The sequence below is a fragment of the Anomalospiza imberbis genome, chromosome 7, assembly GCF_031753505.1.
Source record: "Anomalospiza imberbis isolate Cuckoo-Finch-1a 21T00152 chromosome 7, ASM3175350v1, whole genome shotgun sequence".
In the NCBI taxonomy this organism is placed as follows: domain Eukaryota; kingdom Metazoa; phylum Chordata; class Aves; order Passeriformes; family Viduidae; genus Anomalospiza; species Anomalospiza imberbis.
Genome location: NC_089687.1, coordinates 30,914,853 through 30,942,023, shown reverse-complemented (window position 1 = coordinate 30,942,023; position 27,171 = coordinate 30,914,853). Strand labels below are relative to the sequence as shown.

At 38.6% G+C, this 27,171-nt stretch overlaps 1 protein-coding gene across 2 annotated transcripts in view; it reads left to right on the top strand.

Annotated features, from left to right (window-relative positions):
- Positions 1-23,885, top strand: part of PMS1 (PMS1 homolog 1, mismatch repair system component) — a 42,114-nt gene extending 18,229 nt beyond the window's left edge. For both annotated transcript variants that reach the window (XM_068196341.1, XM_068196342.1), the window contains 8 exons: positions 594-710; positions 4,362-4,484; positions 5,602-5,745; positions 6,928-7,823; positions 11,803-12,258; positions 12,805-12,935; positions 21,559-21,719; positions 23,464-23,885. In XM_068196341.1, the coding sequence (XP_068052442.1) occupies positions 594-710; positions 4,362-4,484; positions 5,602-5,745; positions 6,928-7,823; positions 11,803-12,258; positions 12,805-12,935; positions 21,559-21,719; positions 23,464-23,655 (2,220 nt within the window). In that variant the 3' untranslated portion in view covers positions 23,656-23,885. The remainder of the gene's footprint in view (positions 1-593; positions 711-4,361; positions 4,485-5,601; positions 5,746-6,927; positions 7,824-11,802; positions 12,259-12,804; positions 12,936-21,558; positions 21,720-23,463) is intronic.
- Positions 23,886-27,171: the final 3,286 nt, after the last annotated feature.

Here is a 27,171-nt window from a genome sequence, read left to right as displayed (position 1 = left end):
ATTAGACAAATAACTGCTTTCCTAATATATAGTTTCTTAGAAACAGCTTTTCTTTCTAAATGGCAGGCTTATCATAGACCTAGAGTATCCAGGTGAGAGCTATGGATGGACAGCTAATAGCCTGATTTCTGCTGAAACAAGCCATTTGGTATAAGTAACTTAAGCATTGCAGTGCCCACCTTGAAATATTGACCAGCCTGTGACAGACCTGTCATAAACCCTCACTTTAACTGCTCAGGAAAAGCACAAATCCCACTGCTGTCTATCTAAGAGGAGAAGTAATATTTGTATTGACTTTGTTTTAACAGTTGCCCTCAGGTACAGAAGTCCAGAATAGCCACAAAACATGCATGAATACAAGCTTTGCTTAGTTTTCCAATTGCTGTGTGTATAAATAAGTAATACAACATGAGAAGACATGTCAAAAGATACCATATCGAGTCTGTTAATACTGAAAGTTGTGATTTTCAGAGGGTCAAGGTACAGAATGTTACATATACAGTGTGTGTGCAGTTGCATATGCATGTTCATAGACATGACATGAGTTCAGCAAATATAATGTCAAAAATTTGACTCTGTGCCATTTGTTTCAGGCAGTTATTTGGCAGAAGACCAGGGTATCAGATCACAAAATGGCCTGTATGTCAGTTCTGGGAACAGCCGTTATGAGCAGTATGGTACCTTTTCAACACTGCTGCGAATATCCTGAGGTGAGTTTAAACTTCCTTCTCCCAAATTCACTTCAGGTCTGTCAATGAAGAGAGCTAAAGAAATACTCAAAAAGAAGGAGACTTCGATAAAGAAGGCATGTCTCCAGATTGACATCTGATTAATGCATTTGATTCTATTACTGTCCTCTCCGTAAAATTAATTGGTTTGGTGATTGAAAATCCACTCCAAGAATCACCTCGTCAGGACTCATGTGGCACTGATCAAATGGCAGTAAAAACAGTTGTGATGACAAATGCAGAATTGCTGATTGCTCAGAGCTGTCTCAGTTGGGATTCCTGGCCCACAGGCAGGTTGTGCTCTCGTTAATATCTAAGCATTTAGATGGTTCTCATCTTTGTGGCCTCTTAGCCTTCTACTCTAAAGAGTATTCCCTCACTTTCAGTGGGGGCACCTGAGCAGTGAAAGAAACACATACTTAGAAGGGCAAGTTATGCAAAACTTCCACCAAACATGTATTTCAACTAAACACCTAGTTTTCAAAAAATTCTGTGTTCTTGGCTTCTTTTTCCCCTTCTGAAAATGAGGGAATTCCCCATGATACCCTCCTTTGTCTAATGTTTTCAAAATTTTTTACTCTGCTTCCACTTTGTTGGAGAAATTTTTATTAAAGGGGAATCTTGCTACCTTGGAACCTTCTAAGCTGCATTTTCATGTATCACGTAGTAGTAGACCTTGACAGGATGAGATGAATCATTGTAAAGTCACAATGGCTCTTAGACAGAACTTACCCATGCTGCATTCAGCATGGTGGTTAATAATATTATTCAGACTTTAAGGTCTCACTGTTTATATGTGCAGCTTAATAGCATTATTCAGACTTAAGTCTTGAATTTGCAAGGCTGCTTTTATGCATGTAGTAGAATGAGGGGGAGCAAAGCAAAGTCACTTCCTGTACTTTACAAAGTTTTAATTGTTTATGTCTGAACTGAACATCCAGAGCTATTCTTACCTGAATGTAGCTTGGATGCGCCCCCAGGAGAAGTGCAGGGGGCTCCAAAGGGAAGATAAGGGGGTATTTAGAAGGGACTAGCTTGGAGGAGGCACTTAGGTTCTCACATTACTTCTCTGCTATATCGTGAGGCATCCATATTCCTTGAATAGAAGTTGGGGAACATTCCATCTCTCTCTCTGTCTCTAAATAGTGTGTAAAATACCATGTGCATCATTTATAGGTGTATAAGTGATCCATGCATAATGTTGACGTTCAGAAACTGTGGACATTTCTAAACTAGGCAGCCAAACACTATGCAGTGACAGAGTTAAGTTGCTGTGTAATCATTTTTTCCTCCCTTGTGTGCAGGTGTTAGAACAGGTATTTAAGGGCAAGGCATACACTGCTTTTTTTCCTTCCCTTTCATTCTGTCTCTCATTTGCTACCCAGACCAGAGGGCAGCTCTTTAGTTCTTTTAACTCCTTTTTTCATTGTGTAGCTTCACGCTTGTTTGCTGCAAAGTCTACTCTGAAGACAAAACTAATCTTGCTGTTCCTTACTGCAGAGTTTCAACTTCTTCAACAAGTGATCCAGGGATTTTAAAGACTGGCCTTGAAAGCATCTCCATTATGGGCACTGAATGAAACAGGAACACATTTCAAATGAGCTTTGAAGCATGCAAACTCAGGAGCTATTTGTAAAATAAAAAGAAAACCAAGAAAATAAAGAACTGGCACAACTTTTTAAACTTTTCAGATCCCCAGTCTTGTAAATGGATAGATTTATTTGAGCTGAAAACTTTCACACAGGAAATTTCCCTAAGGTCTTATTTTCCTGTGAAGGTTAAGTTTAGCTGCTACATGTGCCACTGGGATAAAGATAAGTATAAAAGAAAGGTATTCTGCTTTCCACCTCTCACAGATATATTTTAATGCATATAGAAGTTGTGGTTTTTATTAAAATATTAAATTTTGAAAACAGTTTATCTAGTATGAAATCAAAGTTGTTAATATTTTTCAGTCTCTGTAATTTTGTCTTCATATACTTTCATATATGAAAATTCTACTAAGATTAGTATTATAAATTGTCGATAACTTTTAATGAGCATTCTACATGGCTGTAAATAGTAACAGCAGTCAGCCATTTCTAAATCTGGCAACTTGTTAAATGAGTTATTTAGAGACTTTCAGTTTTGCTTTCATGTTTTCTGTATATAAAAATACTGTTGGAGGTGAAAGACTTGTACAAATATTTGTGAATTAGAAAAAGAGCTTGAAGCGCAGAGGAGGAACATTGAGGGAGGATGTGCTAAAACTGGAGAATAAAATCTCAAAGTGCTGCATGTTGTTTTCTGATAATCATCCAACAGATACTTGACACCTCTTTAATTTGACCAGTGGTGTTTGGTTCTTTGCGACGTTGCTGACCAGAACACGCCAGCTTTAGCACAGAATGCTTGGTACAAGGTCAAGAGGGAATAAGGGAGCACATGAGCAGATAGCTGCATGACGTAGATGAATGGGAAGGATAGGCCAAATCCCATGGATCTTAAATTCCATTTCAAATGCATGATAATTTGGATTTTAGTAAATACAAGGGGTTCTGCCAAAAGCAGAGTTTATGAGGACTCATTTCTGTGTTCAGTGATCCACCCTGCTACCAGAACATTCTCCAGACTTTCTCATATCTCCAAAATCCTCATGCTGCCCCAGTGTTCTTTCACCTGTTAGTTTGGGCAGGTGGAGGAGGGCAATGTATGGGGCAGGATGTCAGTTCTTGCATGCTGCTGTTCCTAGCTTTTGAAAAGTCACAATTGCCTTTTCTTTACTAAGGTCATTATCTTGAGGTTGTTCTCTCCAAACAGCTGTCAATTATCACAGGAATTGTGGAAATACATCTTTGGGATTTCTGCTTCTTTATCAGATTGATTTGAAATCCATCCAACAGTTTCAAAGTTGCTTAGTGAGGGAGAGGGGGAAGAGATGGAACAAGCAGCAGGAGTCATTGGCCTTATTTTGACCTGGAAAACCTGTTAAAGAATCTCAACAGAAAAATCTTAAAACTTGGAGTTCAAGTAAGGCACACAAATCATGTGCTGTTTCCAAGGCTCCCTGGCAGTGCTGTGCTCACAGGTTCTGTTGCAGCCTGTGATTCGTGGGTGCTCAGCACTCTTGAGAGTCAGATGATTTGGATACAGGTGGCGTAGGTAAATTTAGGTGCCCTGAATAAATGCCCTGTGACAGGCTATTTAAGGTGCTCTGTACACAGAAAAGGAGGGATTGTGTGGTTTGGGCTTTCCCTGTAGGGGTGGTTTAATGCTGCCCTGGCCAGGTTGGGCAGCACTCTGTGCCTTTGGCTTGGACAGGGCTTAAGTTGGCAACCCTGCAGTCAGCAAGCCAAGAGCTGCTGGCCTGGCTCTCCACAGCTTCAGCTCCAGGCAGCATCCTGCTGCAACTGGCAGTCCAGATGGGAACTATGTCAATAAATTGACCAAGGGAAATAAATACAAACTCATCTTCCTCAGCCTAATTTTTTTTCTCTAACTGCCTTTATCTTTGCATATTGTAGCTGTCAGGAAGCAGTGCATGCATTTGAAGGACTTGGACTCCCATACAATTTTGGTTCACTATCTCACCTTTATAAAAACATTTTGGGTTCTTTAAAAGACTTTTGCACTGTATTTGTTTTATCATTGCAGATAAATCTTTCTGGATTTCTCCCAAAAGCTGAGTCAGACACTTCTTTGACAAGCCTTTCAAGTTCAGAAAGGAGTTTCATTTTTATAAATAATCGTCCGGTTCTTCAGAAGGAAATACTGAAGGTAACATCCTCTAGCTTTTAATTCAAGGAATAGAAATGTGATTTCTTTGAGGACAGAGACACGTAAGCAATCTACAACTTTTTTTCCCCCATGCAATAGTTTAGAGTATTACAGGTGAAAATACTAGCATTTACAACAGAAAGCCCTTCCACAAGTCTGACACTTTTGGTGCCTCAGTTCTATTCCATTTGCTGCAGTCAGACCACAGAGCTGGAGGTTGTGGTTTTGGCTGTTTAACAAAATTATTTTCGGATGCTCTATGCAAGACACCAGAATAATTGATTCTTTGTATTAGCCTGTAGAAATCACTTGTGCAATTTCCCATAAGGGAACTTTGTGTAGTTTCCTTTAAGAGAATTCTTCTGTAAAATAGTTTTGATTTTGTCCACTTCCAGCTGTGGGCTTACCAAGCAAACACCCATACTTTCCCTTTAAATTTGTGTATGCATTGGGTAGAAATGAAAGTGATAGTGCAGCAGCATTGGCTACAGCTAGGCATCATGTAGGCAGAATTTGATACTCTTGGGTTTCTCTTACTACTGAACCTTGTAGCACTTCACTTACAGCAGCCTTGCTGTCCTAATCCTTGTCATCACCAGGAAAGAAAATCATGCTCATGCCAAAGTGTTCCTGCAGGTTTTAAAGTGGACACAACGATAGTTTTCAATTGGCAGGCAAAGCTTTGTATATGTAAACGCTGAACTTGTGTTGGTATGTTAAATGCTGAATAAGGGTCATCTATCTCCATGCATTATTTGATGTGCCTGGCTCTTCTTGGAGTTCAAAGCTTAGTTTGAATCCCATGACAGAGATGGTTCCTTAATGAGATTCAAGGTGAGATTCAGCATGCAAAGTAAAAATACAGTGCCCTGTATGGAAAATAGGCTATATATCACTTTTACCTCCATGCTAAGAAGGCTGGAAACCACGAGGAACTGCCCTTTTGGTGATTATTCTGGCATACATGAATATGAGGACCTTTTAAGCAATTCTTTAACTTGAAAAAACAACAAAACCAGCAAATCAGTTATGCTTTTATAATGTCAGATTTTGTTTCTGTGCATTTTTGTCTATTTTATTGCCTCTACTGATGTCTATTTATTAAATCAATCTCTAGTTAATTCGACAATACTACAGTCAGGTGACACAAAAGGACTGTACTCGTTTATATCCTGTTTTCTTTTTGAGTATTGCTGTACCTGCCTCTGCTGTGGATGTGAATATAACACCTGATAAAACACAAGTTTTGCTGCATTATAAGGTAATTAAGGTTTGCTCTGTTTCTGAGTTGTCAGTCTTTATATAAGCATGATAAGGCCTTGGGACTACCAGAATGTTCAAACATAAACACTGTCACTGGGGTTTTGGGGTTTTTTTAGTTACATGACAGCTTGTCTTTGTCAGAGCACTGTTTTGATCAAAAAGTACTGAACAGGCTAACTGGGGGATTCTTCAAAATTAGTTTCACAGTTCATGTAAAAGATTTTGATGCTGTCAGATATATGCATGTATCACTTTGGTTTTAGATGGCTTTACAGTAAGAGAAACTAAGTGGAATTATGGTATGTGGCCCTGTATAGATCTCATGCTTAACTTCATATTTAAACCAAGTAATCACTATTTAAACACCACCATTAAGGTGAGGGTGGGCAGGAGAGGAGTTGATTTCTCATCAAAGCACTGTTTTGTCATGATGTGTATATATTATTGATGACATCAATTAAACGCCACCGAAATTAGAAAGATTGCATTGGTGGTTATTAATGTGCTTATTCAAAGTGAATATAGGTAGTCATACCAGTATGTTAATCCTCTTATTCCTAAAAACCTTTTTTATTTGTCTGTGGTACTCTTGTAAGCGTCCTGCCTATTAAGGGTCCCTTGTATGAAAATTAGTACAGCATTTTTACATTTGATCTAGTTTTCCTTTGGCATTAGAAAAAGGGTTGGAGTTTCTTTTCTCTCTATTTATAAATTTATTTCTATTTCTTTTGAGTTTGGGTTTTTATCTTGCTTGTTTCCATCACTTGGTGCAAAGTTGAATTGGAAACATGCACCATAAAAATACCTACACAAGCACATTCAGGTGCTGGTACACCTGTTTTGGCTGTAAACTTCTAACTCCATATTAGGTAGGAATAACTTCACATGATACCGGTTTCAGAAGTCAAAACCCTGTTACAGAGAAAGTATTTAATTGGCTTTGTGATATCAGAGTAAACTAGTGGAGCAGAATACATGTCACAAAATATTTGAAGCTGAAAGCATCCAGTTCAGAATCTTTTGGAATGTGTGAACAACTGAAATGCAATGATCTGCCCAAAAATTATTCCAAATAGGAGCACTTTGCATATTGTTCCATATTCTTGGTATTTGACAGTTACATTTTCAGGTGCACTTGTGTGTGTGTATTTTCTTCTTTTTTTTTTTTTTTTTTTTCCAGGAATCTGTCTTACTTGCAGTTGAAAATGTGTTGAAATCACTGTATGGGCCACTACCTGCTGCAGTCCCTGGTGAAAGTAATAAAACAGATGTTACCTCAGAAGACATGTTTGTTCATAGAACAGACCAAACAGATGTGGCTGTTAATGAAATGGGACCATCTGGAAATGATGAGCTACATGCTCATACTTCATTCCTTTCACTCAGCAGTGATGTGCAAAACTGTCAAGCAGGAAAAAGCGCAGAGATCTGCTTAAATCATCAGACATTCAGTGGTGATAATGTACACAGTTGCCTGGACAAAAGAGAGGTTTCTAAGAGCGATGCCTTTCCAGACAGTTCCTTAAATTTATTGCGTGAGGAGGAACAGAATGGACAGAATATGGCTGATATTCAAAGTAATAGTGTTCCTGTGGACCCCGAGTCTAAAAAAGCCAATGAGCATCTTTTGAGTTCTGCTAATGGTGACAAAATAGATAAAAATGAGCAAGTCTTAGTCCCTAAGGACTTACCTGAAATCTCTGCTGATAGTTGGAGTATGGGAAGTGCATTTAAAGACATTCTGGGAGACAAGCTGGAACCTGTTAAGATCTTGATTCCTGAAGTTGGAGGGACATCTATTAAGCAGAATGAATACACTGGTGAAAAAAGCAGTGATCCACAAAGCTCAAATCAAAGCATAAAGAAAAAAAATGTGATAAGTGAAAAATTTGGACATGTGACAGCTTATGACTTAATTAATAGTAAAATAATAAAGAAACCAAAGTCTGCATTTGAATTTTTCACACATGAGTGTCGTCCAAAATTGATAGATGATAATCCAAAGACCAGCATGAATGACATCCTGCTGACAATTGAAGAGCAGTGGAAGAATTTGAATGAAGAGGAAAAACAGAAGTAAGTTCAGGCTGTGTCTTGCTTCTGAATCTGGAAGCTACCGAAGAGTCACTTGTAATGAATTATAAAGTTGTAATGTTCCAGTTATTTATGAAAAAATAGATCATGAATTTTGACTTCTCAAGATTAGAATCAGTACTGTTTGACATCAGAGTTGATGTGTTTTGCTGTGTGCAGTTGTGCACTGCAGATTGGAATTACTCCTTTTGCCACTGTGCTGTGCAGCAGTTGGATTAGGGACAGCAGTAGTTAGGGACAGTTCTGCTGAACAGTTACGTAAGATAACAGGCAAGAAACTGACTGTTTGAATCCTACAAACTTCTAAGGGCAGCCTTTACAGTATCACGCCCAATGCACTGTCCCTGAAAACCAGCACAATGGTGGATGAGGCACTCTAGAGTTCTTCAGAGGTTTTTCAACTTTTATTACTAAAAAATGAGAAGTCTTTTTAGGAACTTTGGTACTCGAACATTGGGTAAATTCCATTCCTCTAAATTTCATCTGTATCCCAACCCAGGCTACCTCAGAACTGTATTTGCAAAACCCAGTCAAATGATACAAGGAATTACTTTTTCCCCTAACCAGCTATTCCATTGCTGGTTCAGAGACTATAGCACAGTCTAAATTTTAATCTGTTTCAGACAGGACCAAGTCTCTTCCTAGATTACAATCTGAATAGATAAATTCCATATTTTTCTAAAATGAATTGTCACTGAGTTTTTGAAATCCATCTGCAAGAAAAGGAAATATTTTAATGTTCTGAATGTTAGCTGCATCAGAGTTAATTGAAACCTTTTCATCTAGCTTCTGGTTTACCTACTTGAAAGTTTACTATGCAAGCAACATGCCATGGTCACAAACCCATACATGTGAGAAAGTGTTTTGTCCACCTCTGCATAAACAGAAATATTAATGTAATAGTAGAAATCTACCCCAATTTTATTCATGCTTTTAATGAAATGAAACAAAAGGTTCTGCCAGCTGTTTCAGAAAATTTTAATTTGCTCTGCTTTAGCTTTTGAGATTTCATGGTTGCTTTCCTGGTACAACTGTTATGTTAAAGAGTGTGCCTACAGATTAACTTTGCATTAGTTCAGGAAGGAGACCTCTCTGGTAATCAAATTTTCCTTATATGTGGGATTGAATGCAATATATAGTGTATATATATATTTTCCTTATATGTAGAATTGAGTCCCATGGCTGTTGAAGGAAATGAAGAATTCACCACTAGTTGTATCTATAGATACCAGCTTTGGTCTACTTTTCCACATTTATGATGTTAAAATTTCCTCAGAGAATAGCAAATAGGAAGAGATACACAGACAACATTTCCTGCAGAGCAGCAATCCGGAAGGACTTGTGGCAGAGAACATAAGTCTTGCCTCCAGGTACTCTGGATAAATTGGGCCACCTAGAGGTAACAACAAACGTAAATACATCGGGGCAGCCAAGTGCCACAGCTCTACTTCATGCATCCTCGCTGGCACAACCCCACGTTTCCTGGGCTCCAGTCCTTCATCCCTCTGTCATAAACTCCTGCCTTGTGCAATGGGTGTCCATGGTTTCAGCATCTCTGTTTCCCTCGTGGCCATCCATCGGGTCTAAATTAATTTAAATCCCTTTTGGGAGTAGTACAAGCACCAGATGTCTTGTAGTGACACAGGATGGCCTTTTCAAAACAAGCCAGCATTTATTACACAACCGGAATGTCAAATGTTATGGTCTTTAGGTTATAATAGAGGAGGAAAGCTCCGTGCATGTCCATGCTGGCAGCATCACATATCCCCCTGCTTTGCAAAGGATTTCATTCCTTGCAGTCACTCAGCTCTTACTTAATACAGCTTGCATGTGTTTCTGGCCTTCATGTTTCCTGCATATCAGGCTCATGTAGGAGTGGGAAAAAAATCCCTCCAAGTGCCATAACAGTGGCAGGAGTAGTTACCCTGAAGGTGTAGGAAAGGTTCAAAGTTACACACATCTTCATGGGACTAACAAATCACCTTGTCAGCACTCTGTAGTAATTCTTCATGAGTAGATTTGTACCTTGGGAGAAACATTTTTTTTCAGGTAGCATGGTCTTTGCTGTCAGAGTTTGCAACAAATACTCAAATTCAGATTATTTGTCTTAAAAGGGCTGAGAGACTTATATTAAAAGGGGTTTTTTAGTATGCTTATTATTTTGTTTGGGTTTATGTTGCAAGGTGGAAAGAATATACCATTGGTCCATTTTTCTGCTTAAACCAAAGCTGCCTTTGAAACTAGACTTCATTCTACTCTTCCACTCTATGCTTACATCCAGTTTTGCAAATTTTCTTGGCTTTAGGTTTTGTTGCATCAGAAAAAGATCCTGAATTTGCAGTCTTAATTCACAAAGCAGAGAAATGCTGTTCATGTAGCTCTTGTTGATTATATGTTCCTCTGTGGAAGGATTTTCAGAAGGGCAAAGATGTTCCCTCATAGTTTCTAAATCTGCAGTTTTTCTTTGGTTCTGTGCAAATCACTGATATTCATGTGTATGAATCTGGAAGATGCTCACAATCAAAGTTTATGAGACTAGAATGTTTCTGGTGGTAGCCTAAACTGACAGGCAAGTTGGACTTTGTTTGGAAGTGCATTTTGGATTATCAGTGATCACTGAAGGCTCAATTCTCCTACACGTAAATATTTTCCTGCATTACAGTTAGGGCTATTCAAAACAAAGTATTTATTGATCTGGTCAAAGCTGTAAATGAATTTGGGATTTTAAAAAATTATGTTCAAGTGATTTCATCCATTCATTTTAAAAGGAGCAGATGTTTTTTATCTTAATGTTTGCTCCATATTTTCTAGGACGTGATTTATTGCAAGAAACTATTTAAGCTGACTTTTTTAGTTAACTAAATATTGGTACCATATGTGAATGCTAGCACATCATAATTAATTGCAAATGGTGACCCTTTTGTTGACCTTAATTTTCCAGCGTGCATACACATAATTGAATCAAACTGTTCCAGCAAGTAGCAATAAATAAATATGACCAGCTAAAATACTTACTTCCAATACTAACATATGATAGTACTACTTTTTTGTTTTGTTTTGTTTTAATTGAAGATTAGACTGGTTTGAATTACCTTCTAGAATTCAGAATATTAAATAAGGGCAAAAAGAGGGAGTTCAGCAAATCACAACCTTTGCTTTCACAAAAGTAAAATTCATATGCAATAGACAAACATAAACCTGGGACCTATAAAAGTTTAGTTATCTCACTGACATTTATAAACTCATTAAGAATCCATTCATGTTGTAGAGGTTTAGTATGTAGTAATGTTTTAACCATTTAGACAGCATTTAGGAGTAGTTTTTTATTGACTGTTTTTGAAAAATCTCTAAGATTGATTATTACTTGCAGATTTCTGGGATAATAATACATATCCTGTATTCTTACGCTTCATATGGCTAATTTTAGGCCATTTGAAGTCAAATACACTTTTATTAAGTAAGACCTGGGGCTTGGGAAATTATTCAAGCTCCAAAGTCCTGCCAGCCCCATGGCCTCCCCTGGAAGGCTGTAGAGCTCTAGAAGTTTAAATTACTTTGTGAATTAAGCTGGATGTGCCTGTGACAAAAAAAAAACTCCTTCCAAAACACTGCATTTGATTGCTAATTAAACAAGGGACTGAGGTGAAAATAACTTTGCTGTAGATCTTTATATGATGCACTCTATTCCTTACTGTAATAGTTCCTCCCACTTACAGTACTTGAGGTTTTGCTGGCTGTCTTGATGAAGGAAAATTTCCAGCTTTTGTTCAAGATGTGATGTAATAGAGGCACCGTCGCCATCTCCATCGCAGTGGGCAGCATGTTGATGTGGGTACTTGAATGGACCATGGATGTGGTTCTTGGCTCTTGAATGGTTACCTTTCTTCTGCTTTAGTGTATTAGGGGTTGGAGTCTGGAGCTTTTTATCTGCTGATGCTACTGGTTTGTTTTTTCCTTCAAGTTATGAAATAAAAGCCACTAAGGACCAGGAACGGTACAACAGAGAGGTCAAGAAAGCCAATGCACAGCCAATGCACCGACCAGCAAAGGAGGCAGAAAAACACAAACCCAAGTTAAAGAGTTCTGCATCTGACCAGCAGAAGCTTGACAAGATATTTCATAACCAGATTGAAAAGAAGGGGAAACTGGAACGGCCTGTGAAAATTGTGACAGTGCCTTTTTCTCTGAGTTCCTGTAGACGTCACCTTCAGAGACAAGGGAGAAATGTTTCAGATGAACACGAGCTTTTCCTGATCCGTCGTCAGAGTTTTCCTGATGTCTGGATACTTGCTACTGAAAAAAATGTTAAGTTGCTGAATCCATATAGATTGGAAGAAGCCCTGCTATGTAAGAGATTATTGGTGAACCATAAGCTTCCTGTAGAGAAACTGGACACTCCAATTGTGTTAACAGACAGGTATAGTACTATGGAGCAAAAATGTGTATGTTACTTGAAACATCAGTTGATAATTATTTACAGTAAACTCTGGCAAGGCCCTGTTTGCTAATGCTGTGCTTATTTGTGCACTCACTTATCTGTTATAACAGAGTTTTGGTTTTTACACTTTGATCTTGAAGTACTGAGCACACTCGGTCTTATTCTAGTTGAAATAAGTATGATTTTGACCAGTTTCATTGGTAGTGCAGCAAATACAAATTTCCTCCCCCAGAAGAAAATTAAATGCTCCACATTTTCACAATTTCACTCTTGCTGACTTTCCCCCAAGAATTAGGAAAGGGCTGATAGAATTATTATTACTGTATGCCTAAACTTGGTCCCTCACTAAGATAAGTGAATAGTTCTCTTTTTGTTTCTTCAAAAAATTTGCTTTTCCAAAATACTTTAAAAAAAAATCTTGATCACTCCTTATCACTTGCTACCTTTTTCTTTGGTTTTTGCACACTTCTAATTTTCACATAAGGGATGTTGGTTTTTAACACTTTGGGGATTTTTTTTTTCCAGTCTTATTGGTGGATCTCAATATATGGCTGCTCTTTATAAAATGCAGAAGAATTACCAGAGTTTCCATGGATCAGGTTATCTGTCAGATCCAAGGCTTGTAGCAAATGGATTCCAGATAAAAGTGATAGAAGGTATGATGGTTTTAAAATCTATTAGTTGCATTGGATCTTGTTTCCTATGATTTAATGATTTAAATTATTGTTAATGTGGATCATGTTATTCTGCATCACCTTGTCTTTTAAAGCACTAGCATTCTGCTTTCCTTAACATTGAGATTTTATTTCTTGGCGTAGAATTTCTTCCACACAGAACACTGAGTAATGGAAACTGATGACTGAACAGAAAACTTTAATAGTATTTCAAAGAATGCTCTGAAATCCATGTTTTCCTCACTTCTTTCTTTTCTCAAAATGCTCAATGCCCATATCCTTAATTGCCATTCTGATATAATTTAGATTAAACTGATAGGAATTCCTGAGCCCTGGCACGCTCTGCAAGTATATGCTTTAGCTGACTACTCCTGTACTGCTGAGCAGTTGAGGAGGTCCAGTAAGGAGCTGGATCCTGGTTAATGTCATACTTTTCTATTAAAATTGTAACCCAGAGCCCAAAGGGGCCAGCAAAGAGAGGGTCAAAGGATCACCACACCTCTTCTCAGAGTTTGATCTGAATATATTTTAAGGAGTATACTTTTCAGTACCTCTGTTGATCACAGAAAAATGCATTTCATACAAGATTTTTTTACTTTATCAAGAGAGCTCAAAGGTCTTTACATCTTTCTGAAGAACTCTTTCTAGGGATGCACTGGAAGCACAGGGGTGACCCAGTGTGGGTTCTGCAGATCACGAATTCTATAGCAGAATTCCAAGAAAAGCAAGCGTCTTTGGGGGTAGCACCTAGCTGACAGCTCAGGGAAAAGATTGGCCATAAGAGCTGTTAGAAATGCTATAGCTTCATGTGTTACAGATCCCCACATATGTACAGTGATGACAGATGTACTGTAACATATGGGATCTTTTAAGGGTAGGTACAAAAAAGGGATGTAGACCAACTCCTTCACTCAGAGGCTGGCTCTTGTGAAGAACGGCCAAAGCTGTTTTCCTTACTGAAGCATGCATAGCAAAACCAAGGCAACTTCTTTCTGACTGATTAAATCTCTACATAAATACCAATACCTTAGTAGAAGAGGTGTTGGTATTAATCATGATAATAATCATGGAGTGAATGATTAGGGAAATAAAGCATGTACTGTTAGAGGCAGCTCTTACATGGTTTATTCAGACAAGCAAATCTAAAGCTGAGGAGGTCTACGGTATGTCCTTAGGCAAATATGGGAGAGAAAGGGATTGTGGCTTAGCAGTTTTGCTCATCAACTTTTTTTTTTTTAAACCTCCTGATATTCTAAGTTTGCTCAAAATCTAATTAATGTAAACTAGATATGAATAAATTGAATGTGAAAATTTGAAGACAATTCATTTTTCATCCTGGGTGAAGAGTTAAATTTCTAGTGTAATTCTAAGCAACAACAGAAAGATGTTGACCAATCTTGTAGTAATGCAGATGTGTCATGGTTTAAACACAGCCAGTAGCTCAGCCCCACACAGCCACTCCTTCACTCCCCCCTCAGTGGGATGGCGAGAGAATTGGTAGGGTAAAAGTGAGAAAACTTGTGGGTTGAGATATAAAGACCATCTATCAAGTAAAGCAAAAGTTGTGTACAGAAATGAAACAAAAAAAGGAATTAATTCACTGCTTCCCATGGACAGGCAGGTGTTCAGCTATCCCCAGAAAAGCTGGGCTTCATCCCATGTAATGGTGATTTGGGAGGACAAACATCATCACAGCACTCCACTTCCTTCTCCTTCCCCCAGCTCTATGAGCTTGATGCCACGTGGTCTGGAATGTCCCTTTGGTCAGCTGGGGTCAGCTGCCCAGCTGTGTCCCCTCCCAGCTCCTTGTGCACCCCCAGCCTCCTCACCGGTGGGGTGGGGTGGGGTGAGGAGCAGAAAGGGCCTTGCTGCTGTGTTAGCCCTGCTCAGCTGTGACAAAAACATCCCTGTCTTACCAGCACTGTTTCTTACCAGCACCCCATACTAGCTACTGTGGACAAAATTGGCTGTCTTGGCCAAAACTTAATGGCAAACTACTTCTAAGACAGCTTGCTTAGTTTAAGAGCAGCATTGTAACACTACAATAGCAAAGGACTTGGCACAGTAACTGGGAAGTAGTCTTCCCATCCTGTGTTCCTAAGGTGTAAATTTAAGAAAATGAAATCTCAGGGAAACTGTTCTTGTTTGGTTTACAGTTAGTGAAAGTGCTTTGTATGCACTGTGGAGGTTGATGAACCATAGGAATAGCCCAGTAAAGAATGGGAATCGAATTCAGTTCTTTGTCCCGCTCTTCTGTTTTAAGTACTTGACTGAAAAGTTAATAATGTGAGTCTTGTCTATCATATTTATAAGCTTCTGCTGATGACATTATAGCAGTTACAGCCTTTTTTATTAAAAGAGCGTGCCACTATAGACAAAGGTAGAAATACCAGCAAACAAATGGAATTTCTCCCAGCTTTTTTCCAACTGACCCAAGGATTTCTACTTAATACTTAATCAGTTTCTCCTCTTTTTCCTAAACTTGTCCCTAAAATATACTGTCTTCTACAAATACTTAATAGAGTTGATTTGTAGACACACAGGTATTAATTCTTAACATTCCTAATGTGTCCTTCTCTTGGAATTTCACTATGAAGTTTAAAGTTAGTTAATTCATAGATTCTTGTATAATCTTTACAGAAGAGGACCTGCATATCAGGAGTGATTTGTCCCACTTAGACCTGAGTATCCTGTAGGATTTCTCAGCTCTGAGAGAACCAGCTTGTTTCATAAAACATCTTTCACAATCCTTATAGAAGCATTTCTTTTTTTCACTGTCCGTATTCAGTGTCTGTTTTTGTGGGGTTTTTGAAATTCAGACACATCCTGAAAGAGAGGCATCCTGGTGGTATTGAACTAGAATTTCCTTCAGAAAAGTTCTGTTTCTTCAGGATATATTGTTAATTTTTTGGGCCAGAGGTTTCTACTTTGCGTGATAAAGTCACAGCTTGCTGTGGAGAGGTCCTAGAACGGAAATGTGCCATTAACCCATGGTAACTGGACAGTTTCTCCTTAGCAGCATCCATAGGAGCATACCAAAATCCCATTCTCTGTGCACACGACCTTTGTAACTAATTTTTTCCTAACTTTTTGGATTAATTGGATCAGTCCTAGTATTTGCTGTTTCTCAGCTGAAATGAACTATCAGTTCTTTCTCTCTGTCAGGGTCCACTGCAGCATATTCAGAAGTCTGTGTTTTCCTCTGGGACTTCAGCCCTGATATGGTCATGGTAGATGTTCCTTTCTGACTGCTGATTGATTTCTCATTAGTAGACACTTATTAGCACTTGTTAATATGTATGCCTTCCTTTTTCATCCTGAGTGAAGAGTTTCATTTTCTGTAGTAGAAAGTTTACTTTTTCTGACAGAGAGTTCCTCTTATGTCACAAGCAAATTTGTTGATTGATTGATTAATTGATTGATTCCTTAAGATTTGAATTTCAATGTGCAAGTGATATTTCTGGTAATTTCTTCTTGCAAAATAACAAGACTTTCTGTTGATCCATGTAAATAAGTCTGTGATGCTATCACTAGCTCTAAGATACCTCCTAAAACAAGAGCAAAGGAAATTTAGCTGCTCCAAATTGACATTCAGAAGTTTTAGTCATAGAAGAGGCTTCCCTTGACCCATGGTAGCTTCTTAAGAGGACTGTCAGTCTAGTAGGTTGCACTGATTATTTGTTTAAATCTCTACAGATACTCTTCTACCAAAGAAGAGAAGGACCGAGAGTATTGCTGCTCATTACCGTATATTAAGTCTACTCATAATACCCAGATGCTAACTTGGAACACTGGACCTCTTGCCTTTGGTATTGTGCCCCCCACTAGGACAGCTTCCTAGATAACTATTGATGCCTTAAGTTTTAGCTTTCATATTTTCCAGATTCTGTACTGCCTTAGTGTGTAACTCTGAACTTCATATAAAGTGTTAGCAAGTTCTCTTCACAGTTTAGTCAGACAAAACAATCTTTTTCCAGCCTGAGAACCAAGGACACCGTTACAGCTTCTGGCCCAAAAAGTGTAAATAATGGCAAATTGAAGAGAGCAGTCTGGGAGGATGGGACTTCGTAACCTGAAGCTGTAATTGGACAATTAACCACCAATATGTAAATGAACAAAACTTACAAAAGTGTGAAAACTTATGACCGGTCATCCATCTTGTGTCCATCTTGGGAAGAACCACAGCCGGGCTCTTGTACTGCCCAAGGTGTATCCTTTAAAGGCCTTTTAATAAATTCCTACTTTATTCCTTTAACTCTGTCTAGCCTCTGTCCCAGGTAGCCTCTCTAGGCATCACTATAACGATTTAAATTTAAAATATAGGGCCATAGATTTATTCCTTATTTCCTTGTGGTTTTGGGGTGTTTTGCAGATCTGGCTTCTTATTTATTAAAAAAAAAAAAAAAAACCCTGAGCAGCTGTCTTAATCTGGAAGGTAACCAGTAATTCCTGTGTTGCATTAGGTTTGCATCTCAACTGATCTTTTTTAAAAATGCTTCTTTGCAGTTCAGAATCTTAGCTTCTGGTAACTTGTGGCACAGAGGGGCTTTTTATGAAGATATTTGTTCTTATGGTTTCTTACTTGAAAAACAACCCACCCAGAAAGTATTAATTTTTTCTTATTTGGATGACATGTTTGGGGCAGTGTCATTCATAGGATAAAAAATTACTCATTCATTAATCTTGCATTAATGTTGGGATTAATACTCAGAAATTGAATCTTATTTCCTTGCAGTGCTTGGAATTTATAGAAATACAACTCTGTTCTTTAATGTTCTTTTAGCTAGTGGAGTGGTTCTGATCTTTATTTACTTTCATAATTTACCAGGAGTCTTTCTCACAGGCCTTGCTCTGAATCCCACGGCACCATGTGGCACTAGATACACTACTCCTAGTAGGTTTATGAAAGATCTAATTAGCTCTTTACTTCCTGAAAATAACTCAGTTCCACATGGAGTTTTGTTCTTGTTCTGCCATTTTGGTGGGAAGACTCCTTAAATGTCTGTATTTTCACAAATGGATGTTAATTTTTGCAAGAGTGTGGAGGCCTTACTTGCCTATTGTTTCATTTGAGGATATGTCTGCCTCTTGAATGTGCTCTTGCTAGAAGACAGAAAGGAAATCTACCTTTACTCTCTTCAGAGACTCTATATGACTGCAGCCAAAGTTGTTCCAAGTATCCTAGATTTTGGAAGTGCCCCATCTGCTTCATGTTTTTGGTAGGCTGAGGTCTTTGTATTGTCTCCCTGTTTCTCTTAATATTAAGTGTTCATCAGTCTAAGAAGTTTTCAACTAGATTTTTCTCTGGATAGCTCACAGTGAAAAACATGTTGTGAAATAGCCAAGAAAACACTTCTTGCTGTCAGTGTGTCAGTTAGGCAAAATCAATGGTTTCTTTGTGGAATGTGCCAGTTGTTGTAATTTGCAAAGCTGTGACGCTGAGCTCCAGTCTGTCTTCCACTGCCCTGCCACCCCCTCATGTTCTGGCCTTACTAAGGCTTCAAGTGATGCTACCTTTGGGAGAGCAGTCTGTTTGCTTTTACTTAATAAAGCAAATTACTTAATACTCAGTGTTCTGGGACCTGCCAGGCATTTGTTTGCTCACAGTGACCCCTACATGCAGGGAACACTTCAAGAAGTAAGATGGATTACTTTCTGTCCAGTTCTTCTTAAGATGTGTTTATTGTATGTGCCTTCACTGCACATCTGTCTGTTTGCCTTTGGGAAAGGCCTTGAGAGAGCTGGGAATTCTTGCTGGAGAGGAACTGAGACCAAGGAACACACCTTAGCTGGTATTGTAACAACGCTGTGTCTTGGGCCATGCTCCAAGGTAGGCTTTTAGGGTAGAATTGTCTGCCTTATGTAGTCAACATGAGTATGTCCAAAGAATGTGCTTATAAGGCCTCAAAGAGCAGTAATAGGTAAATAACCCATTGTTCTTGGTGGTATAAACTGCCTCAGCTCTTGTAACCCACCAGTGGAAAACCATGCTGCAGTTTAATTTCAGTTTGATTTTGACCATAGACTGGGAGATAGACAATGTTACAGTGTCACCTAATCTAGGGGGCAGCTGGAAGGGAACAGTTTTTTCCTGGCCATCAAGAAAGAATTATCCAAAGATGATTGTAAATGCTTTGTTTGGAAGAAGAAAGGGGGAATTTGTAACAATGAGAAATCCACATTTTTACTCATTTGAAAGCTAGTTTATTTGTTCATGGAAACACTTTCCTTGGAAGTTGCAAAGTATTTCAGAGAAACTGCTATGGCAACTGTTTGAGAACTGCTGTTTGAATACTCAAAAATCCTAATATATATTTTATCAAAAATTTACAAGTACACTGAGGCTTGGACATCTGCTTATATCATCAAGTGTTGCCAATATCAGAGATTCTGCAGAGGCTTGCATGCTTGCATGCATGTTAATCAGCATGCTACAGGGCTACTTTGCAATTTAAAGAATGTTAGCAGAAAAGGAGAGTGGCGCACAAACAGAAATACTAAAGAAATAAACCTCCCTTAGGCAGGGTTTGTATTGTTTGTTCTTACATTAAACTCTTTCAAGCCCACTTTGACTTTCAGATGAAAGAAGAAAATGGTGAAGTCAAATCTGGCTGTCAGAATTTGCAGATGAAACAATGGCTATTGGTAAATTTGAAGAGTATATGAGGAAAATTTCTGCAAATTCAGAACCTCACTGTCATAAAATTTTAAAAGGAAGCACAGGAAATACAAGTTTTTAAACTGAATGTCTAAATACTTGAAACTTTAAAAAAAATTGTGTCCTGTCTTTGTTAGCAAATAGAGGGGTAATTATTAAAAGGTTTTCAAATAGACTAAGTTCTAATTTTAGAGAGAAAGTAGCATAATCAAATGGTCTGGAATAGTTCCTCAAATCTAATCTGTAATAAAATCAAAAATAGGACAAAAATTAAGAGAAAAGAGCTGAAGAAGATGTTAAAAAGAAACTTTATCTTTTCCTCCTGTCCCTCATTGACAGGCTTGCCCATAGGGAAATATTAGCATAGTACATCATCTTTTCTCACCTTTATATCTGGCAAACTTTCATATAATTTAACATTTTGCTTTAAGCTGAATCTGAAGACAGGTTTTACAGTATTATATAAAAATATGTCTCTTCTTGCTGGCTGCAGTTAGGGAAGAGCAGCTTGAAAAAGAGAAGGAAGACAATGCTGGGTGAAAAATTAAATAAAGTTTCAGATGTAAAGCAGTGGAAGAAGGTTGTGTGATTTTTGTGGGGAGGGGGGATGAGGGGCTGTTCCCTGTATCAGATTCCCACTGGTCAAAGTATCTCATGCCATGAAGCTTAAAAAGGCCTAAGAGCATTATTTACTCCGTGACACACCCATATTTAGGAAAAGTTTCAACCTGCACAGTTATCCTGTTCATCAGATACTGCCTGGATGTGGATAACTCAGCTTCATTCTACCAACTAATGAAAGTACATCTTGCTGACATATGATGCATATATATTTTCTCTCACTTCTGAAGTATTTCATGGTTTTGTTTCGATGAGGAACAGGAATTATCCCTTGTGAGAGTTTGTTAGTTTAATCCACCTCGGAGCAATCTATTTGTGTCCAGCTCTTTTGACTTTACCAAAACCATTTGTGACTTGAGCTGAAGGTAATTTATCCTACCTGGAGTCATTATACGAGAGTGGATTACTAATTTCATTAGTAATTCAGTTTTTCTATGTCTGTGTCAAAGTTTGTACTTGTTAGAGTTGTAGTGGAAGAAAAGGGAAGGTAGCTGTGCAGGTGGGCTGAGGTTTCTGTGCACCCAACATGAATGAGAGGATAGTCTGAAGGACTGAATGAGAATATGTGAGCCTGACCACCAGAGTACTTGCTTCTAACTGGGAGTGGTAAAAAAGTTGCTATACCAGAACAACTTCAGTCAATTTTCTTTCCTGAAATGTCAGTGAGAAAAGAAATCATATAGACATCAACACTTGAATAGATACTCTGTTAGAAAGGCTGTTTAGTTTTTTATTCATCATTCCTACTCAGAGTGTTACCTGCTCCAGACGTGATGCCATATGAATGGTAATATAAAGTCAGTCACAGAGCCTCTAGTTCTATGAGGTTCAGATGTGGTAGGAGAAAAAACTGCTTTTTATTTCAGTAGAATCCAAATTTATTACGATAACATTTGAACTCTACAGATGTTTAAACCACTTATATAGGAAGTAGTGCCAACAGTGTTTTAATTTTTTTCAAACTAAATTGTGTTTTATTGCTAGCTTCAACTTTAATTTTATGCATGTTTAATTAAAGTCACAGAAGCTTTAATTAAAGCTGTACTCAATACTAGGAATGCTGCAAATATTTTAAGCATTAAACAGTGCCAGCTAGGATTTGGATTAATGTAAGCTGAGACATTTGTGATGTGAATAAACACACATCATCATAATGAAACATTGTGCAAATAAATGCTTTTCATTCCAAGGGAGGAACAAAAAAGTTTCCTAATTGTATTGGACTAAAGTACTAAATTACTTTGCATCAGTTTAATTTTCTGTGAATTGCTATAGAATAGAAATCAAAGCAGTGCATGAATTACTGTTTTGTTTTTGTATTTTCAGGTGTTTCAGCTACAGAAAGTCATCTGGAAATAGAAGGGATGGCAAATTGTCTTCCATATTATGGAATTTCTGATTTGAAAGAAATTCTGAATGCAGTAGTTAACAGAAATGCAAAGGAAGTATATGAATGTAGGCCTCTCAAAGTGATAAATTACTTGGAGGTGAGACAGAAGCTTTCTTTTAGTATTAGCCAGCTAAACTTGTAATAATTCCTGAAACAGCTTGAAAGTCTTTCTTCAGCTTTGTGTTTTAATTAATTTCATTGTGTTCTAAACAGAAGTTACTCTTGAAAAAGAGAGTATCGTATCCTCTCTGAGTTGTGCATTCCTTCCCAAAATGCTTCCATCAGATATACCCAAAAGTAGTCACCCAGTGTGACATAAAACATGCCAAAAGGTGATTTTCACAAAGTATTTCCTCTGTAAGGCACTTTTCAGACTGGAAAGGCATTTCTCCATGTTAGGATACAAAACTGCCACAGAAAAACAGTGACTCATTCTGTGCAAATAAATAAATTGTCCATCTAGAGACAGTAATGGCATGAAGTTTCAGAGACAGCTAATAGATGTGGTACTACTTAAAGCTGGTGTAACCAACAGTATAGTAGTAATCACTTCTTGTCTAGCTGTTTCACTAATGCTCTTCAATTCCAATTCTCTTCAACAAGGTTACCAAAATATATGTAAAGTCTATTCTTTCTTAAGCATTTATAACATACCTTCCTGAATTGAGTTACTTGAAATTGGGCCCTAGGCACATACTGACACAAGGTATATGTTTTATCTTTTAAGCATTATTATACAAATCTTTCCCTATCTTTTGAGGGTAGTAAGCTGCCTTTGCAGCAAGTGATTCTGTTATGTACTACTGAACCACTCTCGTGCACTCAGGAAAGAAGCTTAAAGAAGGGATAAGTTCAGTGTTGAAAGAGGAATAGTTTGTAAAAACCCCCAGACAACTGTGAAAGCTGTGATTCAGAAATAAGCACTGAATTTTTTTGACCATTCTGGGAGGTTAAACACTGGAAATGCCATTCACTGTCATGTTCAGAATCACAACTTTAATTATTCATTTCATGTCTGAGCAGGCAGCATGTCTGCAGCTTTTGCTGTCAGTGGATAGATGCAGAAGAAGACATAAGGTAATGGTTGAAGCAGCAGCTTTCCAGGGTATAAAACAGTCCACAGTGATCTTTTTCCCACTTGGAGTGGGAGAAAATCTTAGACAAAGAAAATGGGATTATTCAGATTAAATCATTATGAATGGTGCTCAGGTTTGTATAGTATGAAGGGAGGCTGTATGCCACATACATTTCTGTTTATGTAACATGACTTAAGTACAGAAGTCAGTGGCAGGAAGGCCCATCTTAGAGGAGGAAACAAAACTTCTTTTTGAAGTTCCTTAGTTCTTTGAGGGTGGGTAGTAGTCACTTCTGCTTTCTAGTGTTAAGTGGATGCAATAGACCATAGTAAGTACAAATAAATCTATGAAGTTTTGCTGTAGTATTTTCAAATTGTACTTACTGACTGCTTGAATTAATTTATGATACTTTTAAAGTTTGTGGTGTGAAATGTGTCTTGTGAACTGGTAAACATGTACAGCTGGTGCTGGTGACAACAGGAAATCAGAAACACAAAGCATCTTGCAAAAGTAGGCTAAAAGAGTGCAAACATAACCAGGGGGCTGACTGTGCATGCCTCCATTGTAGAAATGTCATGAACTGACCAGTAAGAGATGTTTAAAGTTATATTTAGATTTCTGAGATTTGGAATATTTAGCAGCAGAAAAGGATGACCTTTAAACAGTGAGTTTTTAATTCCTGCTTTCTGGTAGCCACAGGCTGATGTGCTAAAAAGTGGTACTTGAAAACCATTGGGGTTTTGGTTTTGTTTTTCCTTTCCACAGGGAGAAGCAGTACGTTTAGCTCGGCAGCTGCCCTTACATTTGTCAAAAGAAGATGTGCAAAACACAATTTACAGGATGAAGCAACAGCTTGGAAAGGAAAATAAAGGCTGTGTTCATGGTCGTCCTTTTTTTCATCACTTAACAGATATTCCAGAAGCTGACAAGCACAACTCCATGGAAATTATTCAGTAAATGGAACATTTTGTTTGGGGTCATACTTCTCTTGCTTAATTTTGATCACTACTCTGTAATTTCAGTATGTTTTGTGCAAACTTGTGTTTAATGACGTTTCAGTGTTAATTGTTCACCTCCTAAAGACTTTATTTAAATAAAAATGCTGCTTGAAAACAGAAAAAAATACTGTAGAAAAACAACTCACCACTATTTTTTTTAAAAAGAATTTATTAAAGAAATGTTCTCAACTGGTTTCCTCCTTCTCTTATTGCTGCAGGTTTAAGAAATACCAGTATGTCAGAATTTTTTAGATGTGAAGTGGTTAGAAGTTGCTTTCAACAGAGCATGGCAAAGTTTATTATACTAAGGACATCAGCTGTTAATATTCAAAGGAATGTCATATAGCTGTAAGTATTTGAATATGGCATTGCCATATGCAGTTATTATAGTTAGACTTTTATGGTGTTGTATTTCTATTTGGAAATTCTTAGCTCATGTAAATGAGTATTGACAGTCCTAGTGTCCAGTCTCCAAAAATTCTACACTTACAGAAGTATGGTTCTTAAAAGTAAAGTACACAAGTATAAAAACTTCAGATCAACAAAAACTGGCCAGTTCCTTGAAAGCAGAATGGGTGTGAGTCACAGGAGCACAGGTTAGCACTGAAATCAGGTGCCCATGGATGTTTATTGGTGCAGTGCTATGCACAAACTGTTTGGGGGTGGGAAACATAAACTGTCCTCCCTCAGGAAGAATGTGGCATAACTAGGGCATAGTCTGCTATATAGAGAGCTACTGATTTTGGTAAACTGGTTCATTCTCTTTCTACCAGAACACAATGTTTACTCCTCTATTTCAAGTAGTGGCCTACTTCTGTAAACCTATCCCCTAGGCCTTCTGTGCACAGCAGATGCCTTGTCTCTGGAAGAGTATGTTTTAAAAGTTTACAGGTTCACCTGAAAATTGCTGTTGATCCCCAGCTGTTGTTTGCAAACCATGGCACTATGAAAATGTGGTGGTAGGATCTAGCTTTGTAGTGTTTCTGTGGCTGCTGGGTAAATGGTTGAAGGTTGCTGAAAGGCCCAAGTGTAAGTTAGTTTGTGGACAGGAGTGTTGGACCAGACAAGGAAATGTAGTGTTTGAATGTGTAAATCACTGATGCTGAACTGGTGAACTAATTTAAGAAATCACATCACAGCCATACATCACAACATGTAAATTCTAACCTGAAAGGCAGTGATTATCAATTCTAACCTGAAAGGCAAGGATTGTCTTTTTCAAAGAACCTGTTGCAACAGAACAAGAGGTAATTGTTTTAAACCAAAGGAGGATCGATCTAGATTACATGTAAGAAAGAAGTTTTTTACAATGAGGATGGTAAGGCACTAGAAGAGGTTACCCAGGAACACAGTAGATGCCCCATCCGTGGAAATACTCAAGGTCAGGTGGGATGGGGCTCTAGGCAACTCGATCTAGTGAAGATGTCCCTGCTTACGGCAGGGGAGTTGCACTAGGTGACCTTTATGATTATTTCTTTATGCCATTAAAGTAAGTTTGTCCTTTTCATAAAGAGCAAGGATGATCAGAGGGCACAAGCAGGATATCTTTCCAAGCTTAATGGTAGCAAGGTACAAAATGAGAATGTCACTTGCAAACTGGACACTTGGCTCTAAATGTCACTCGGTGCAGAAGATGTGAATTTTTAGAATCGAAGTGAGAAGGTGGATGAAGATAGAGAAAGGAGACGTGACCCTTGGCTCTGATGGGGAAACAGGATCCCAGCCTTGCATGGGATACAGAAGGTTATAGTTTATTTATTTTTATTCTTGTTGGAATACAAATTCTGAGAGTTTAGGGAGGTGCCATTACAGTAAGAAAAGCCAGAAGCAAGCTGCAGAATGGAAGTTTTATCTCCTAAGGTAGTTGGAAAGTAAATTAATGTATGCACCCCTTTTAGTCACTTTTAATGAGATTAATAATGGCTGCTTCTTTTCCAAAAGGTAAGATTGCTATATCCTAATTATACTGAAGCCAGTACTAGTATCTTTCCTAACACCTGAGTCTACATCAAGAGGACAAGTGTTAATTGATATCCAGGCCCTAGACTGAGGACAAAAATTGGCAAATGGTATGCACAGGTGCCAGAGTGGGTTTAGTTGCTATGGAAGCAAATTAGCATCAAGACTTTTAAGTGCAGGTGCAGCAGGTTAGGCAATTGTGAGTTGGTGCTTCCCTCTTTTCCTTGCTGTGTTTGCTGGACTTACACCTCAAAGAGCTGCTCTGGAGTTCTTCCTCAGGTACGTGTCCGTACAGTTTGGTTTCTGTCTCTGGGGGATGTTGTGTGGCTGGGTGCCAGCAGCGAGTGCTGGAGCATGGCTTTGGAGCTGTAAGTCTGGGTGGCTCCCCACCACAGTACTCATGGTTGGGATTGCATGCTGAAATTGGGAGTTATACTGTTGTTCTGATGGGAGATGGCTTTAGATAGGACAGGGTGGAGGTCTCTCCTTGCTTTATCTGGTGTGAACAAAAAGAAATGTTACTTTCTGTTTCTAGAGATGTTCTCACTGATGCCTCTAGTGATGCATCCATTTTATGTTGTTTAAACAATAGAAAATCCCCAGTTCTAGGCTTACAAGTTTGAAGAAGTTAGATGATGTGCCTGAGGTGGCAGTTCTGGAGAAGGAAGCATCAGCACGGGGTGCTACACCTTGAACCCCACGAGGCTCTCGGGGAAGCACACAAAGGCTGCCTTTGCCTGCACTCAGTCCGTCCCCAGCTCCATGGGCAGTTTGTTTAAAACGAAGAAGAAAACCTGAACTGTGCAACATTTGCGGGTGGAGTTGCATATTGCCGTCCTTGACCTCTTCCCACGGAGGAAGAGCTGCAGAGCGGGGCGTGGTGGGTGCGTGTCCCAGCGGCCAGCGAGTGGCAGCCTCCTTGTGCCCCACGCAGCTGCTTCCCCACGAGTGGCCGGGCTGGGGCACTCCAGGGACTTCTCGTATTTGCGCTGCCCTCTGCTGGCATTTCGGTTTTGTACACTTTGGTCTTAGCATTGAGGTCTGGGGCTAACCATGGATGAGCATTGTTCCTTCCATGCTTCGCGTCCCCGGCAGGTCAAAGCGTTATTGCTTACCTTGCTCCTTGTGGTGTGCGTGCTTGCTTTCCTAAAATACACCTAGGGCAGGTAGCAGTGTTCCCTAGGGGAGGGTCAGGAGCTTTCCAGACTAAAGCACGATCTCGTAGGAAAACTTCCAAAGCCTTTTGGTTGTAGGTAGCTTTGCATTTTTCAAAGGATTGTTCATCTCGTTAGTTGGGGCAGGTTTGGTTCTGGTTGTGTGTTTGCAGCTCAGGTGTCTCCTTCACCCAAATTCTGAGAAGTTGCACATTCCTTTAATGGGAAACCACTGAATATCTATTTAATTTTATAAATAGAGGAAAATCTCATTGAAAAGAAAAAGTATTTTTCCTTGCACATAAATATGGGTATGAACATGAAATTGAGATAGCACATTTTACACGTGTCTTTTCTGAATG